Source organism: Pongo abelii, chromosome 20 (genome assembly GCF_028885655.2).
Source record: "Pongo abelii isolate AG06213 chromosome 20, NHGRI_mPonAbe1-v2.0_pri, whole genome shotgun sequence".
NCBI classification, from domain to species: domain Eukaryota; kingdom Metazoa; phylum Chordata; class Mammalia; order Primates; family Hominidae; genus Pongo; species Pongo abelii.
The window spans coordinates 62,644,790-62,663,141 of NC_072005.2; the positions used below are offsets into that span (position 1 = coordinate 62,644,790).

General features: G+C 41.6%; 1 protein-coding gene across 2 annotated transcripts in view; it reads left to right on the forward strand.

Annotated features, from left to right (window-relative positions):
• NLRP8 (NLR family pyrin domain containing 8) overlaps window positions 1-18,352 on the forward strand; it is a 39,326-nt gene that overhangs the window by 19,177 nt on the left and 1,797 nt on the right. The window contains exons 6-9 of one of the 2 annotated variants that reach the window (XM_024237604.3): window positions 2,674-2,826; window positions 5,766-5,936; window positions 7,911-8,081; window positions 10,812-10,982. In XM_024237604.3, coding sequence (XP_024093372.3) covers window positions 2,674-2,826; window positions 5,766-5,936; window positions 7,911-8,081; window positions 10,812-10,982 — 666 coding nt within the window. The remainder of the gene's footprint in view (window positions 1-2,673; window positions 2,827-5,765; window positions 5,937-7,910; window positions 8,082-10,811; window positions 10,983-18,352) is intronic. The other variant, XM_054539114.2, reaches the window with a different exon arrangement.

Below are 18,352 nucleotides of genomic sequence, written 5' to 3' on the forward strand. Positions count from 1 at the left end.
TTTCCTAATCATTTTATGGTTCATTATTATCACTGCTAGGGTTCAGCAAACTTTTTCTATGACAAGCCAGATAAGAAACACTTCTGGCACCTGGGGCCATGCCGTCTATCATGATGACCCCACTCTGCCACTGCAGTGCCAAGGCTGCCAGAGTTTGTAGGTGAACAAATGGATACAGCTGTGTTCCAATAAAACTTTATGAACACTGAAACATGAATTTAATATAATTTTCATATGTCACAAAATATTCTTTTAATAATTTTTTTAACCATTTAAAAATTTTTGTGGGGGCTGGACACAGTGGCTCACGCCTATAATCCTAGCCCTTTGGGAGGCTGAGGTGGGTGGATCACCTGAAGTTGAGAGTTCGAGACCAGCCTGGCCAACATGGCAAAACCCCGTCTCTACTAAAAATACAAAAATTAGCCGGGTGTGGTAGTGTGTGCCTGTAATCCCAGCTACTCGGGAGGCTGAGGCAGGAGAACTGCTTGAACCCGTGAGGTGGAGGCTGCAGTGAGCCAAGATCACACCATTGCACTCCAGCCTGGGCGACAGCGCAAAAACTCCATCTCAAAAAAAATAAAATAGGCCAGGCACGGTGGCTCATGCCTGTAATCCCAGCACTTTGGGAGGTCGAGGTGGGTGGATCACCTGAAGTCAGGAGTTTGAGACCATCCTGGCCAACATGGTGAAACCCTGTCTCTACTAAAAATACAAAATTAGCCAGTCATGGTGGCACATACCTGTAATTCCAGCTACTCAGGAGGCTAAGGCAGGAGAATCGCTTGAATCCAGTAAGCGGAGGTTGCAGTGAGGCAAGATCATGCCGTTGCACTCCAGCCTGGGCAACAAGAGCAGGACTCTGTTTCAAAAAATAAATAAATAAAATAAAATAATGTTTTATTTGAAAACATTCTTAGTTGATATGCTATAGAAAACCAAGTGGCACTCCAGAGGAGGCCCACGAGCCACCGCTTGCCAGCTCCTGACCACTGCCCTGGGGCTGCCGCTGTCTACCGTACCCATTTGGTGGAAACATGATGTCATGGTGCACTGCTCTGCACCTCCTCCCAGCTCCTTGCTCAGTGACCTCCCACTCTGAGCTGAAAATCAGCCATGGCAGAGGCATTTACACAACAGGCACTGGCAAACACTGCACACCAGGACTCCCTTTTCCAGAACGGCAGTGGTTAGACATTTACTGCCACGCACCTACTCAGACTCTACTTTTTTGGTTTGTTTGTTTATATTCATAGGTTTTAGGGTACAGGTGATTTTTGGTTACATGGATAAGTTATTTAGTGGTGATTTCTAAGACTTTAGTGCACTTGTCACCCGAGCAGTGTACACTGTACCCCATGTGTAGTCTTTTATCCCTCACCTCCTTCCAACCTTCACCCCAACCACAAGTCCCCAGAGTCTATTACATCATTCTTATGCCTTTGCATCATCATAGCTTAGCTCCCACCTATAAATGAGAACATACGATGTTTGGTTTTCCATCCCTGAGTTACTTAGAATAATGGCCTCCAGCTCCATCCAACTTGCTGCAAAAGACATCATTTCATTCCTTTTTCATGGCTGAGTAGTATTCCATGGTGTGTCTATACCACATTTTCCTTATCCACTCTTTAGTCAATGGGTACTTAAGTGGGTTCCATATCTTTGCAATTGTGAATTGTGCTGTTATAAACATGCATGTGAAAGTGTCTTTTTCACATAAAGACTTCTTTTCCTTTGTGTAGATGCCCAGTAGTGGGATTGCTGGATTGAATGGTAGTTCCACCTTTAGTTTAGACCCTACTTTCCAGCCTTTCCATGTGCAAACCTTCTCTCAACAGAATTTGTATGACCTTTCATTTTGTTTTCATCTGCCAGCGTTGCTCCTTTACATCCAACAGAGTTGAATGTAGCTTGGATAATCTCCGCATTTCATTACCTTTCTTGCACAGAACAGAAAGCTCAGGTCGCTGGAACCTGGAGGTGGTAAGCACAATGCTTCACTGAATGTCTTTATATAAACAGCCCACCTTGAGGCCAAAATCCAGCCTGAGAAGACAGTGACCGTGAGACTCAGGAAAAGTTCTCTAACGTCACTGGATCTCAGTTCTTCACCTAGATGATGACTGGCAAATAAATGCACAAAGTGTGAGTTAGACAGGAGAAATAAGCATTGAGGTCTATTGCACAGCAGGGTGACTATAACTAATAATAACTTATTATTTCAAAGTTGCTAACGGAGTAGATTTTTAACATTCTCACTACAAAAATAATTAAGTTGGTGAGATGATGGATATGTTAATTAGCTTGATTGATGCTTTCTATAATGTACACATAAATGAAAATATTACATTGGACCCTATAAATATACACAATTATATTTTTCCAACTAACTTTTTTTGAAATTTGTATTTCAGGGAGCTGAATGGAAATAGTTAGAGCTCAGTCGTTATTGTATTCCAGTTGATGACAGCCCCAAGAGTGTGTTGTTTTTTGCTGATGACTTGGTAGGAAGTTCCTGAGCTTGGTGGAGGTGTGCTGGCCGGAAAGTTGGAAATAATCCCCCGAGTCTCTGCTGTGAAGACTGAGACATGAGACAGTGGAATCCAGGAGGCCCTACAGGTACCATTTTCCCCAGAGCCACAGCTCAGCATTTGTGTCTGTCTTCTACAGGTTGGAAGACTGCTTGGCCACCCCTAGAATTTGGACTGATCTTGGCAATAATCTTCAAGGTAACGGACGTCTAAAGACTCTCATACTAAGAAAAAACTCCCTGGAGAACTGTGGGGCATATTACCTATCCGTGGCCCAGCTGGAGAGGCTGTCGTAAGTCTCCTTTCTAGTGGCTGTGGTTGTGGCTGTGGTTGTGGTTGTGGTTGTGGTGGTTGTTTGGTAGATTTAGTGCTTCTGTGAGAAAAGCAGTCATAGGGAAGGTACATGTATAGGAGCAAACATAAGTCTTGTGATCGATGTAATTATATAGATAGGTCAATAAGGGTCCAGCCAAGAATGAAAGAGAAATAACATATCTACATAAAAGTATGGATTTATACCTAATATTCTATATCAAGCATAATGAGTCCTATGTATCCATCATCCCGTTTATGAAATAGAACTCATCAGTTCTGTTTTCCCCTGTCCTCACTGGTTTTATTTACCCTGCCCCCGACTCCATTGTGATGACATATTGAATCAGGTTGATCAGGCTCCTTAATTTATGTATAGTATTAATATTACTACCTGTGTATCCTTAAACAGGCATCACATCGTTTTGTGTTGCTTTGAATTTTACATAAAAGGGCCGGGCACGGTGGCTTATGCCTGTAATCCCAGCACTTTGGGAGGCCAAGGCGGGCGGATCACCTGAAGTCAGGAGTCTGAGACCAGCCTGGCCAACATGGTAAAACCCCATCTCTACTAAAAATACAAAAATTAGCCAGGTGTGGTGGCATGCACCTATAATCCCAGCTACTCGGGAGGCTGAGGTAGGAGAATCCCTTGAACCCAGGAGGCAGATGTTGCAGTGAGCCGAGATCGCACCAGTGCACTCCAGCCTGAATAACAGAGTGAGACTCGTCTCAAAAAAAAAAAAAAAGGATTTTACATTAAAGTATCACCTGTGATGTGTTTTTTTTCCTGATCTATGTCTTAGTGTTCATCTGTTTAGTTGCTTCTATAGTTAATTCCTCTTCACTACAGAATGATATTTATATGAAGATCCAAGAATTTAGTTATTCATTCTACTGACAGTTGAGGTTTGGGCTGTTTCCAATTGTTGGCTACACACAGACACACACACACACACACGCACATACACACGCACTGTGATGAACATTCTAAGAAAAGAATTGTGGGGCCTTGGTGAGTATTCATCTTCAGTTTTAGTGGGTTTGTTTCCAGAGTGTACCAGTTGGCCAGAGCAATGGGTATGAAAGTGCTCCTAACTCCAGGTCCTTATCCAAGTCTTATTATTATCAGTATTGTTGTTACTGTTGCTGCCAATCTGTTGGGCAGGAAATGGTACCTTATGGTTTTAATTTGCATTTCCTTGATTACTAGTGACTATTTTTTTATCATCTGACTGTTCATCTTAGTTTATCTAATTTTCATGTCTTCCCATGTATTTAATGGGTCTTTCCTTTTTTATAACTTCCGAAATTATGTCTCTTCCTCAGCCGTCTCCTTGTCTGCTATTTATTCTTTGATGGTCTGTTTCTCTTCCTTCTTAATTCCATATATTTATTTTCTATGTTTTAATTTTTTTTTTTAGACAGAATCTTGCTCTGCTGCCCAGGCTGGAGTGCAGTGGTGTGATCTCAGCTCACTGCAAGCTCTGCCTCCCAGCTTCAAGTGATTCTCTTGCCTGAGCCTCCCGAGTAGCTGGGATTATAGGTGCCTGCCACCGCACTCAGCTGCTTTTTGTATTTTTAGTAGACACGGGGTTTTGCCACGTTGGCCAGGCTGGTCTTGAACTCCTGACCTCAGGTGATCCACCTGCCTCGACCTTCCAAAGTGTTGGGATTACAGATGTGAGCCACTGCACCTAGTCTTTTTTTTTCAGGTTTTAATTTTTATTTCAATAAGTTTTGGGGGAACAGGTGGTGTCTGGTTACATAAATAAGCTTTTTCATGGTGATTTCTGGGATTTTTGCGCGCCCAACATCCGAGCAGTGTACACTGTACCCATGTGTAGTCTTTTATCCCTTGCCACCCCCCACCCTTTCCCCCGAGTTCCCAAAGTCCAGTGTGTCATTCTTATGCCTTTGTGTCCTCATAGCTTAGCTCCCACATATGAGTGAGAACATACGATGTTTGGTTTCCATTCCTGAGTTACTTCACTTAGAAAAATAGTCTCCAATTCTACCTGGGTTACTGCAAATGCCATTATTTTGTTCCTTTTTTATGGCTGAGTAGTATTCCATGGTGTGTGTGTGTGTGTGTGTGTGTGACATTTTCTTTATCCACTTGTTGATTTATGGGCATTTGGGCTGGTTCCATATTTTTGCAACTGCAAATTGTGCTGCTATAAACATGTGTGTGCAAGTATCTTTTTCATATAATGACTTCTTTTCCTCTGGGTGGATTCCCAGTAGTGGGGTCGTTGCATCAAATGGTCATTCTACTTTTAGTTCTTTAAGGAATCTCCACACTGTTTTCCACAGTGGCTGTACTAGTTTACATTTCCATCAACAGTGTAAAAGTGTTCCCTTTTCACCAACACCTTTTTTTTATTGTTTGATTATAGCCATTCTTGCAGGAGTGAGGTGGTATCGCATTGAGGTTTTGATTTGCAGTTCCCTGATACTTAGTCATGTCAAGCATTTTTCCATTTGCTTTTTGGCTATTTGTGTATCTTCTTTTAGGATTTGTCTATTCGTGTCCTTAGCCCACTTTTTAATGGGATTGTTTTTTTTTCTTGCTGATTTGTTCTTTGTGGATACTGAATATTAGTCATTTGTCAGATGTATAGATTGTAAAGATTTTCTCCCACTCTGTGGGCTGTCTCTTAACTCTGCTGATTATTTCTTTTGCTGTGCAGAAGCTTTTTAGTCTATCAATTTTATTGATCCACAATGCCTTCATCCCACCATTCCCACATCGAAGCTGCCATCCTTTCCTTGAAAGCTTGGAAGTCCTGAGTGGTGATGACAGAGGTGTGAGGATGCTTCTGCATCCAGAGGGAGAGCCCTGACTGAGAGGATCATCCTTCTGTGTGAGACAAAGACCCCTCTCCATTCAGTCATCTGTGTGCTTCTCTCCCATAGGATAGAGAACTGCAACCTTACACAGCTTACTTGTGAAAGCCTTGCCTCCTGTCTCAGGCAGAGTAAGATGCTGACCCACCTGAGCTTGGCAGAAAACGCCTTGAAAGATGAAGGGGCCAAGCATATTTGGAATGCCCTGCCACACCTGAAATGTCCTCTGCAGAGGCTGGTGTAAGTCCCAGAATGTTTTCTTCTCGGAATTCCCTGGAGCAGAACAGGGTGATGAAGAGAACCTGTTATATATTCATTTATGTCACATATTTATTAAGTGCCTACTGCATGTTAGGCATGGTGCTAGCACTGAGGGGAAAAGCACAATAAAGAGGAGGGTTATTATTTCTGATTCAGAGGCAAGTGATCTAGAGGCAGAGTTTCAAACTGTGTACCAAGACACCCAGGAGTGAACTCAGAGGGACTGCAGGGTATTTTAAATTTAAGGAATATTGACATCTATCTGTTCATCACTGTAAGAACGACTACCTCGAGGTGTAAGAATTAAAGAAAGAGGAAAGAAACACAAAAGTGGCTTGACAGTTAAGGACAGGTTTATTTTAGAGAAAACAAACCTGAGAGGGGCTTCTGGCCGAGTTAGGTCAGAGCTACACTCTCTTATAGACTAAGAGTTTTTAAGGATTCAAGGTGGGAATGTTTATCAGAGGCTTGGACTGCTTCTGTGACTCTTGGTTGTGCTTATCTGGGAGGGAGAGTTGTGTGTCTATTCCCATACATCTTTCTGCAGCTGCAGGCATATCCCCTGAGTCTGCTTTTAGCTTCTCTATCCTAGTGCACCTGAAGGGAAAGGAATGTGCTATTAAGGCCCACTGTTATACTGGGGCTCATGGCATGAGGGTGAAGTTTGGCAGTTACCCGAGAGACTTTCCCCCCACCTCCCTCTGTGCCCGAGCTGTCTTATCTGTGTTTTACTGTCTGCTCTTTCTGACTCCTTGTAATTAGGAGAGAAGTGATTTCCTTGAAATGCATGAGGCTAGAAAGTGAGCTGGAACTTAAAGTGGCAGTGTCTGTCCGAGATCACGGTGCTCCTGCTCTGTCACGAGGTAGTTCATTTTCACAGCTTGAAATCAGCCATGGCAGAAGTGTTTGCACCATGGAAACTGGCAATCACTACACATGAGGGCTTTTGTTTGTTTGCTCTAGAGAGCTGGTTTACTAGGACATCACTGAACCATAACCATCGAATCCCCTCTTTATTTCTTGTCTCACATGAGAATATGAGCTGCTAAAAGGCAGGGGCCCTGCCTGAGTGAATTCCCATCCCCTAATTCAATGCCCCAAGCATAGTAACTCTCAGCTAATGTTTGTGAAAGGCAAGAGGTGGCGCAAAATACCCCCTGAAACATTGATACTGTTAGTTCTCCAAAAAGAAGCAGGGAACGGTACCACTGCTTTGGAAAGCAGCTGTGGCAGTTCTTCAAAAGGTGAAGCACAGACTTAATCCATGAGCCATCAGTCCTGCTTGTAGGTGTATCCGCAAAAGAAATAAAAACCCACCTCCACATGAAAACCTGCATACAGTTCACAGCAGCATTATTCATAATACTCATAATACCCAAGACCTAGAAACAACCTGTGTCTGTGCCCTGATGAAGGCATAAAGAAAGTATGGTGTATTCATGCAATGGAGTGTTATTTAATTGTTAAATGAAATACTGATTCATGCTACAGCATGGACAAATCTTCAAAATATTATGGTAGATAAAAGAAGCTAAATGCAAAAGGTCACATATTACATGATTCCATTTAAATGACATGCCAAAAATAGGCAAATCCAGAAAAAGAAAGCAAATTAGTGGTGTTAGGGTTGGGGTGAGTTGGGGGAGGAAGTGAGAAGTGGCTTCTAAAGTATCCAGGGTTTTCCTTGGGGGGTGATGAATATATTCTAAACTGAATTTACAAAAATATTCTAAAATTGTGGTGATGATTGTACAACTTTATAAATAGACTGAAAACCAATATTTGGTACACTTTAAATGGGTGAATTGTGTGGTATATTAATTGCATCTTGGTTATGCTGCTATGCAAAAAACAAACAAATAAAAACAGAATCCAAAAACAAAGAAGTAAAACCTAAGGGTGTTTTTGTTGTTGTTGTTGTTATTGTTGTTTTTAACCTGTGTTTCTTTGCAGGCTGAGAAAGTGTGACTTGACCTTTAATTGCTGTCAGGATATGATCTCTGCGCTCTGTAAAAATAAAACCCTGAAAAGTCTTGACCTGAGTTTTAATAGCCTGAAGGATGATGGGGTGATCCTGCTGTGTGAGGCCCTGAAGAACCCTGACTGTCCATTACAGATCCTGGAGTAAGTGGCCCCTTGTCTCCTCCTATGAGACCAGGAGAATTGTATATAAGCATCTCTCAGGATGGAATATATAACAGGAAGGGGCTGTCTTTTTAAGTTTCTGGATTGTTCCCTCCATTGAATTGGAGAACTGGAAAGCTTCTGAGTCGTGGTTCTCAAAGGGTGGATGAGCAGCAGTTTCGCCTGGGCAGGACACATACAAATTTTGGGGCCCCACTTCGGACCTAGGGAATCAGAAACTCTGAGGGTGGGATGCAGCAATCTGTGTTAACAATTGTTTTAGAAAATATTCTTCCAGTTGAATAAAAGATCACAAAGAGTTTGTCAATTTTAGACTGATATCTGAGATGACTGGTCTTCTGAAATTGAATTTTACACTTAGGAGATATATATATATATATGTATATAAAGATACATATATATGTATATAAAGATACATATATATGTATATAAAGATACATATATATGTATATAAAGATACATATATGTATATAAAGATACATATATGTATATAAAGATACATATATGTATATAAAGATACATATATGTATATAAAGATACATATATGTATATAAAGATACATATATATGTATATAAAGATACATATATATGTATATAAAGATACATATATATGTATATAAAGATACATATATATGTATATAAAGATACATATATATGCATATATATGTATATAAAGATACATATATATGCATATATACGTATATAAAGATGCATGTGGCCAGGCGCGGTGGCTCACGCCTATAATCCCAGCACTTTGGGAGGCCGATGGGGGCAGATCACGAGATCAGGAGATCGAGACCATCCTGGCTAACATGGTGAAACCATGTCTCTACTAAAAATACAAAAAATTAGCTGGGCATGGTGGTGGGCGCCTGTAGTCCCAGCTAATCGGGAGGCTGAGGCAGGAGAATGGTGTGAAGCTGGGAGGCGGAGCTTGCAGTGAGCCGAGATCACGCCACTGTACTCCAGCCTGGGACACAGAGTGAGACTCTGTCTCAAAAAAAAAAAAAAGATACATATATACATATATATGTATATAAAGATACATAAAATACATATATAAGTATATAAAGATACATAAGATACATATAGGTATATATGTATATAAAGATACATAAGATACATATATACGTATATATGTATATAAAGATACATAAGATATCTACATATATGTACACATATGTACAGACACATATATACTTATTTTATAGATATTATTTATATGTAGGTACTTATTTTATATATTATACATATAAGTATATATTATTTATATATAAGTATATAAAAATAAATATATAAAAATAAATATGAATATATGTAAATATACAATATATTATACATTATATACTTACATATTATGTTGTATATTATATATTTATATATACATAATTTGTATTTTATAAATATATGTATTATATTATATATTTATGTATAATATTAAAATATATATATAACATTAATATATTTATATATGAAAATATATTATGTATATATTTCCCTGTTTTTTATGGTCTCTTTGCTAACATGTATACCAGCCAGTGATATAAAAGCATTCATTCTCTTTTTAATTCTTTGGTTACCTTAAGTATTTGGAAAAGACTTGTAAACATCTCCTCTCATGATCAAAAAATGAATCTAATTTTACCTCTTTCAATCCAAATTTTTTGCTCTCCATTAGCATAATCTTGGTATTTAATCTAGCTCATTTAAATTATTGTCTTGTAGAACATCTTTCATTTCCAGGATTAGTTTGGATAATGGTGTTCATTTTTGTTGATGATTTGCTTCTCAAATTAAATTCAGTATGAATTCACTGCCAGTCATGATTCTTTGATGCCTCAAATCTAGTTTGGGTTTTAAATGTTGATTTATCTCTTAGATTGAGTGAAATATATTTTCAGGTAGAAAAGAACTTTCTATACTTGAAAGTGTTTATGCAGTATTTTCTAAGGCTTTGCTTGTATGAGATTCTTATATATTTTTTTCAGATCACAAAATTAATTTTATGTTTCCAGTATACCTGTGGGGCTAACAAGACAATTATCTGCTTTGGGTCCTTTTCATCCACCTGTCCCCTTTGGGTTTGCTGTTTAATTTAATTTAAAAAAATTTTTTTTAATTATACTTTAAGTTTTAGAGGGGGGAGGGATAGCATTTGGAGATATACCTAATGTTAAATGGCGTATTACTGAGATTATTTTTTTAATCTAGTTTTGGCCATGAGCAGTAACTTGGCTCAGTGTAAAATTCATGGACCCTATCTGTCTTAGTCTGTTTTCTGTTGCTTATAACAGAATACCTGAGATTGCATGACATATAAAGAAAAGGACTGTGGAGGCTGAGAAGTCCAAGGTGGAGGGGCTGCATCTGGTGAGAGCCTTAGTGCTGGTGGGGACTCTCTGCAGGGTCACTAGTGAGTCACTGAGCATGCTGTATACTCGCTCAGATCTCTTTCCCTCTTCTTATACAGCCACCCATCCCACTCCCATGATAACCCGTTAACCCATTAATCTAATAATCCATGAATTTTACTCTTTGTTTAAGGACTCTTAGGAGCCGGCATTGTATTTATGATACACAGCACCTCTTTGAGACACGGTTGGAACAACATTACGCATTCCTGTCAGTGCGATCTCTAGGCTGTAAGCTGTCACACCGGCTGAGCTCTCAGATGAGTCGTGATGACTTCTGTCTGTTTCTGTGTCACAGGCTGGAAAACTGCCTGTTCACCTCCATCTGCTGCCAGGCCATGGCTTCCATGCTCCGCAAAAACCAACATCTGAGACATCTGGACTTGAGCAAGAATGCGATTGGAGTCTATGGTATTCTGACCTTGTGCGAGGCCTTCTCAAGCCAAAAGAAGAGAGAAGAGGTCATTTTGTAAGTCTCCACCAGGTTTCCTGTGCAAAACCCATCACCCAAGAGAAGGTCCTTGTAAAACGTGAGATGCTGGGCTGGGTGTAGTGGTGCATGCCTGTAATCCCAGCACTTTGGGAGACTGAGACAGGCGGATGACTTGAGTCTGGAGTTCAGACCAGCCTGGGCAACATTGCAAAACCCTGTCTTCTACTAAAAAATAGAAAAATTAACTAGGCATGGTGGTGCATACCTGTAGTCCCAGCTACTCAGGAGGCTGAGGCGAGAGGATCACTTGGGCCCAGGAGGTTGAGGCTACAGTGAGCCATGATCACACCACTGCACTCCAGCCTGGGCAACAGAGTGAGACCCTGTCTCTAAAAATAGAAAGTGAGATGGTGGACCTGGAATGCTATTGTTTCAGGTGTTGCTACCATTCTGCTTTGTTTCCTGGGGATTTATAATTCCCTCAATGTAGCTGTTCAAACCCCCAACTCCCACTTTTACCTAAAGGAACCATTAACTGGGATTCTCCTATCTGATATCTTCTTTCTTTTCTTTGTCTTCTCTTTTCTTCATTTCTTCACCTTTTCTTCCTGAACAACTGAGTATGTTGTTATCACTTACCAGCTATATAGCCGTGAACAAGTTAATCTTTCTGAGCCTCGATTTGCTCCTTTATAAAATTGGGATGGTGTCTTCCCCCATGGAGATTTTATGATGACTGAGAGAAAAGTCACACATACGACACTTAGCATAGTGCCTAACACATGTTCTCAACCAGTGGTGGGTTCTGGGTGAAAGATGCAATTTTTCCTGGTGTATTAATCGTCTATTGCTATGCAGTGAATTACCTCAACGCTTAGTAACTTAAAGCAATGTAAAGGCGTATTGTCTTACACAATTTCTGAGGGTCAGAAATACAATAGCGATGTGACTGAGAGGTTCCAGCTCGTGATATCTCCCGAGGTCTCAGTTGAGACACTGGCTGGGGTTTGATGAGGGCTGTTGAATCTGCTTCCAGGCTCACTTGTGTGGCTGTGGGCAGGGGAGCCTCAGTTGTTCTCCAGGGAGTTGCTCATGACATTGCAGCTGGCTTCCTCCAGAACAAGAGGCTGAGAGAGGCAGAGGCAGAGGGAGACGGTGGCAGAGAGAGATGACTGACAGCCCAAAACAGAGCCACAGTCTTTTATTATTTAATCTTGAAAGTGATGTCCCATCATGTCTGCCTTGTTTTATTGGCCACAGTCCAGCCCTGGTCCAGTGAGAGAGGGAGCCATCCAAGGGTATCGTTCATAGGACAAGGGATCATGGGTGCTGTCTTGGTTGAACCCTAAGGCACTTTGAATTCATTCCTGAGCTCCTGAGAGTGCCCCTATTTGTCTTGACCTACTGCATGGGGCCATGGTGGTCTCCTAGGTGGTAAATTTCTGTTCTAGAGGTTCTGTCTCTTTGTTTTGGGGCTGCAAAAGAAAACCAAATGTAAGAAAACAAAACCTTGTTTTTATCCTTCGCAGGGAGAAGAAAGACAGTAATGAAATGGATATGCTGGCAAGACTGGAGGGACCTGCAGTGGAAGGAGACTTCCTGAAGATAATACAGGACTGGAATTCTTAGCACTGTGATGAAGCAATAGAGATGAATCGATCTGGACCCTCTGGTGACTGATCTGGTGGCCCTCTGGGTATTTTGTTTCCTAATGAGAAATTGGGAAACAGTTGCCTATTTTGTGGGCCGTCCTGACTCTGGAATGGCTCCATTCGTTCTGGGAACTGGTGTAGGGCATGACCTCCAAATAGCTCCATCAACGTTATGGAGTGTCATGTGTTAACACATAGATTAGTCACTGCGTTGGGGGCACGAAGGTAAGGTGAGTTCCAACCCACATCTACTCCTGGCTACCAGAATGTCTTTGAATATGTCATGTAAACATCTCTTGGAGATATGTCTTCATATCTTCAAGAGTATTAGAAAAATTTAATTAAAAATATGCACAAATGCAATTTGTAATTTTTTAGAGTGTGATTTATTTACCAATAGACTGGTCCATCAACTGTTAAGGAAGAAACCTGTTCTTAACGTGTCTGGGGAAAGTGTGCACAAGGAACTTCTAAGGAAGATAATAAATGTAGCAAGTACTGGAAAAAGGAAATCACCTCATGTTTAAGGAGCTCTAAAAATGAAGTGTAACTCTTAACTTTTTAAGGTCCTAACTGACTACTACATTCTTAAATTAGTTATGGCAGCATTTAAAACTCAAAGATCTAGAAAGCAATCACAATGGTTTTTTTTCCCCCTTCTGAAACAGCTGTCTTTTTACAATGTAACGATCAGGTATCATCCAGATTGGTTTCCTTTTTTTTGAGATGGAGTCTCACTCTGTCGCCCAGGCTGGAGTGCAGTGGTGTAATCTCGGCTCACTGCAACCTCCACCTCCTGGGTTCAAGTGATTCTCCTGCCTCAGCCTCCTGAGTAGCTGGGACTACAGGTGCACACCACCACTCCCAGCTAATTTTTTTGTATTTTTAGCAGAGACGGGGTTTCACCATGTTGGCCAGGATGGTCTTGATCTCTTGACCTCGTGATTCACCTGCCTTGGCCTCCCAAGGTGCTGGGATTACAGGTGTGAGCACTACGCCCAGCTCAGTTTGGTTGCTTAATTCTGAAGACATTTTATTTCAAAAGCCAGAGCAGTTGGGATCTTCAACCTCCACCCTAGCAATCCCACTGCTAGGTATATACCCCAAAGAAATCAGTAAATCAGAGAGATATCTGCACTTCCATGTTTATTGCAGCACTATTCACAATAGCCAAGATTTGGAAGCACCTAAGTGTCCATCAACAGATGAATGGATAAAGAAAATGTGGTACTTATGCACAATGGAGTACTATTCAGCCATGAAAAAGGAACTTAAGTGTAGAAACGATGGTATCATAGAAACAGCACACTGGTGCTCAGGTATTGTTTTCTAAGTACTGTTCCTCATTAAAGGAACCAAGAATCTTCAGAGAAAGAGCTGACTCCGCAGTTGGTGCTGGGAATGTACAGAATGGGCCTGGAACATCTTGTGCCAGAAGTAAGACAATGCTCAGAGAACAATGGGGGCCAGGCCAGTGGCTTGCACCTGTAATCTCAGCACTGTGGGAGGTTAAGGTGGAGGGTTGCTTGAGCCCAAGAGTTAGCGACCAGCCTGGGCAACATAGGGAGTCCCCATCTACATTATAAATGTTTTACAAATCACCTGGGCATGATGGAGCATGCCTGTGGTCCCAGCTATTTGGGAGGCTGAAGTGGGAAGATCACTTGAGCCCAGAATCTCAAGGCTGCAGTGAGCCATGATGTATCACTGCACTCCAGCCTGGGCAACAGAGTGAGACGTTGTCTCTGAAAAATAATAATAATAATGGGGACATAGCAATAGGAACAAGGAGCCTGATTGAATGAGTTCCCACTGGCCAAATCTGGAATAATTTAATCATCAAACCAAATAATGGTAGAAATGTGGACGACAGTCGTGAGCCTCAGTTCTTGTCTTCATTTAAAAGAATTTAAACAACAGACACACAGCAAAGGAGATGCAGCAATTGCAAAAGGCAATTGCAAAAGAAAAAGAATATTTTGAAAGTAGTCCAGGTGCCGTGGCTCACTCCTGTAATCCCAGCATTTTGGGAAGCTGAGGCAGGTGGATCATCTGAGGTCAGGAGTTCAAGACCAGCCTGGCCAACGTGGTAAAACCCCGTCTCTACTAAAAATACAAAAATTAGCCGGGCGTGGTGGTGCATGCCTGTAGTCACAGGTACTCAGGAGGCTGAAGGCAGAATAACTTGAACCCAGGAGGTGGAGGTTGCAGTGAGGTGAGATTGTGCCACTGCACTACAGCCTGGGTGACAGAATAAGACTCGGTCTCAAAAAAAAAAAAAAAAAAAAGCAAATAAATGAATGAAGAAATGTGGTGTCAGAGAAACCATCAGAAGGTGCTGAAACCAGTAGATGGAGACTCGATGTACTCACATGAGTCTTTAAGGTTCTCCCCAGAAACTACATGTGAATTACAAAGTAACAGTAGTGGGAAAACAGGGTAGATAGTGCCTTAGCCAAGTGCTCAAAGTTAACATCACCAATAAGAAGACAAATGGATATCATGTGCCTGTGGATGGAACGTGCTGAGATAAACATGGCAGGGCCTCAGTGACATGACAGAATAAGAACACAAAGTCGGCAGGAATTATTTCAGATTCAGGAAGACCAACATAGTTGATGCAAAAAAAAAAAAAAGTTGATAAAATTCAACATCAATTTATGATTTTTAAAAAACACTTGGCAGACTTGGAACCGATGGTGACTTATTTAATTTGAGGAAGGGCTTTAAAAAATTACTGCTAACGTGTTCCTTGGAGAATAGTGAAAATTCTTTCCCTAAGTTAAAAATGAGAGCAAAAAAACCCAACCAGTGTCCACAACTTTTATTTAACTTTGCACTGGAGGTCCTAGTCAGTGTAACAGGGCAACAAGAGGAATAATAAACACAACATTATAAAGATGGAAATAAAATTGTCATTTTTCACAAACAATATGATTACATATGTAGAACAAGAACTGATAATCCCGGTAAACCCAGGGGATTAAAAAATAATAATTAAAAAGTGAATTTAATAAGATCCCACACACAACAACTCGATATATGAAAATAAAATGTATTCCTATGTACTATTAAGCAGTTTTTAAAAGCATAACAAAATTTCTTTTATTCTGGTGTCAATAATCTCAAATAGGAATAAGCAATAACAGTTGTGGCCAGGTGCGGTGGCTCACGCCTGTAATTCCAGCACTTTGGGAGGCTGAAGCGTGTGGATCACCTGAGGTCAGGAATTTGAGACCAGCCTGGCCAACATGGAGAAACCCCATCTCTACTAAAAATACAAAATTAGCCGGGCGTGGTGGTGCATGCCTGTGGTCCCAGCTACTTTTGAGGCTGAGGCAGGAGAATCCCTTAAACCCAGGAGGTGGAGGTTGTGTTGAGCCGAGATCGCGCCATTGCACTCCAGCCTGGGCAACAAGAGCAAAACACTGTCTCCAAAAAAAAAAAAAAACAGTTGTGCCATGGCCAGGCCCAGTGGCTCACGCCTGTAATCCCATCCCTTTGGGAGGCCAAGTGGGGAGGATCACTTCGGCCCAGGAGGTCGAGGCTGTAGTAAGCTGTGCTTGCACCACTGCACTCCAGCCTGGGCAACAGAGTTAGACTCTGTCTCAAAAGAAAAAATTAAAGAATACCTAATAAATGGAGAAATATACAAACTTCATGAACAGGAACACTGTCTTTCAAAGATGACAATTTTCCTCGGCTGTATTCATAAAGTTATTGCAATTACCATAAAATTCCCAAAGTACTCTAGTGGAAATTTACAAGCAAATTCTAAAGTATATGAAGAAATGTGGCCAAGCGCGATGGCTCACGCCTGTAATCCCAACACTTTGGGAGGCCCAGGTGGGTGGATCACAAGGTCAGGAGTTCGAGACCAGCCTGACCAACATGGTGAAACCCCGTCTCTACTAAAGATACAAAAAATTAGCCAGGCGTGGTGGCAGGCGCCTGTAATCCCAGCTACTAGGGAGGTTGAGGCAAGAGAATCGTTTGAACTGGGGAGGCGGAGGTTGCAGTGAGCTGAGATCATGCCATTGCACTCCAGCCCAGGTGACAGTGCGAGACTCGTTCTCGAAAAAAAAAAAAAAAAAGAAAAAGAAAAAAAAGAAGTGTAAAGAGTTCAGGATAGCTAGCACAGTATGGTATTTTCCATGCATTTAATTAGAGATTGGAGAAATATACTAGGGAAACAGAATAGAGTCCAGAACAGAAGGTCACAAACATGATCACGTGACTTCTGACAACCTGACATTACAAAACACTAGGGAAAGGGTGGTATTTTAACAAATGGTGCTAAATTGATTGGTCATACGTGGAAGAAAAAAATCTGAATTCCTACCTCATACCATATACAAAATTAATTCCAAGTATAGTATAAATCTAAATATGAAAGGAAAGACACTACACTTTCTAAAAGTTAACTAATCAGAAGACCTTCATGACCTAAGGAGAGACTATAAATTTTAAAATGCATTCACCATAAATTCTTCAAATGGAATTTTCAAACACATTTGGCCAGGCACAGTGGCTCATGCCTGTAATCCCAGCACTTCGGGAGGCCGAGGCGGGTGGATCACCTGAGGTCAGGAGTTCGAGATCAGTTTGGCCAACATAGTGAAACCCCATCTCTAGTAAAAATTTGAAAATTAGCTGGGCGTGGTGGTACACACCTGTAGTCCCAGCTTCTCAGGAGGCTGAGGCAGGAGAATCCTTTGAACCCGGAGGCGGAGTTTGCACTGAGTACTCCAGCCTGGGTCACAGAGCAAGACTCCACATCAAAAGAACTAAAAATAAATACATGGGACTTTATCAAAAGTATAAACTTCTGTTTCAAGATTGCTAAGAGAGTATATTTCAAGTGTTCTCACCACAAAAAAATAAGTATTCAAGGCAACAGATGTGTTAGCTTGATTTAATCATTTGACATTGTATACGTAGAAGATCACACTGGACCCCAGGAAAATATACAATTATAATTTGTCAATACACAAAAAATAAAAAAAATGCCAAGTGCAACTTCCGGATTATGTAAAATAAGGGCACCCAACACACACACACTCTCACACACACACTCTATCATACACAGTCTCACACACACACTCTCTGTCTCTCTCACACATACTGTCTCTCACACACACCCTCTCACACACACACACTCTGTCTCACACACACTGTCTCTCTCACACACTCACACACACACTATCTCACACACATTCTCTCACACACATACACACTGTCTCTGCCTCACACATACACATTCTCTCTCACACACACACTCTCTCACACACACATGCACTCTCTCTCTCTCTCACACATACTCTCTCACACACACACTCTCTCTCTAACACACACACACACACACACACACACACACACACACACACTAATTGCTCCGGGACAGCCAGCTGAAGGCTGTAAGCATCTGGGCGCCCCGAGCACAGGTGTGTGGGGGTAAAGGCAGCCTCTTGCCAGCAGCAGCACCTGTAAGTGGTGCACACAGGTGCAGAAAAGTACCTGTTCCCTGGGGCTGGTGGTTCAGAGCCGGTTGCAGCCAATGAGCAGCAGCAACATCACTGGCTCAGCGCTCCCCAGGAACTATCGTCACGTGGGCATGGAGCTGGGCGCTCCCCAGGAACTATCGCCACGTGGGCGTGGAGCTGGGCGTGGCCTTCTTTTTTCCATGATTGCCAGCTGGCCCAGAGCTGGACCTGCTCTTGGAGGTGAGGTGTGAAGTTGGTGAGTGTTCCTCCT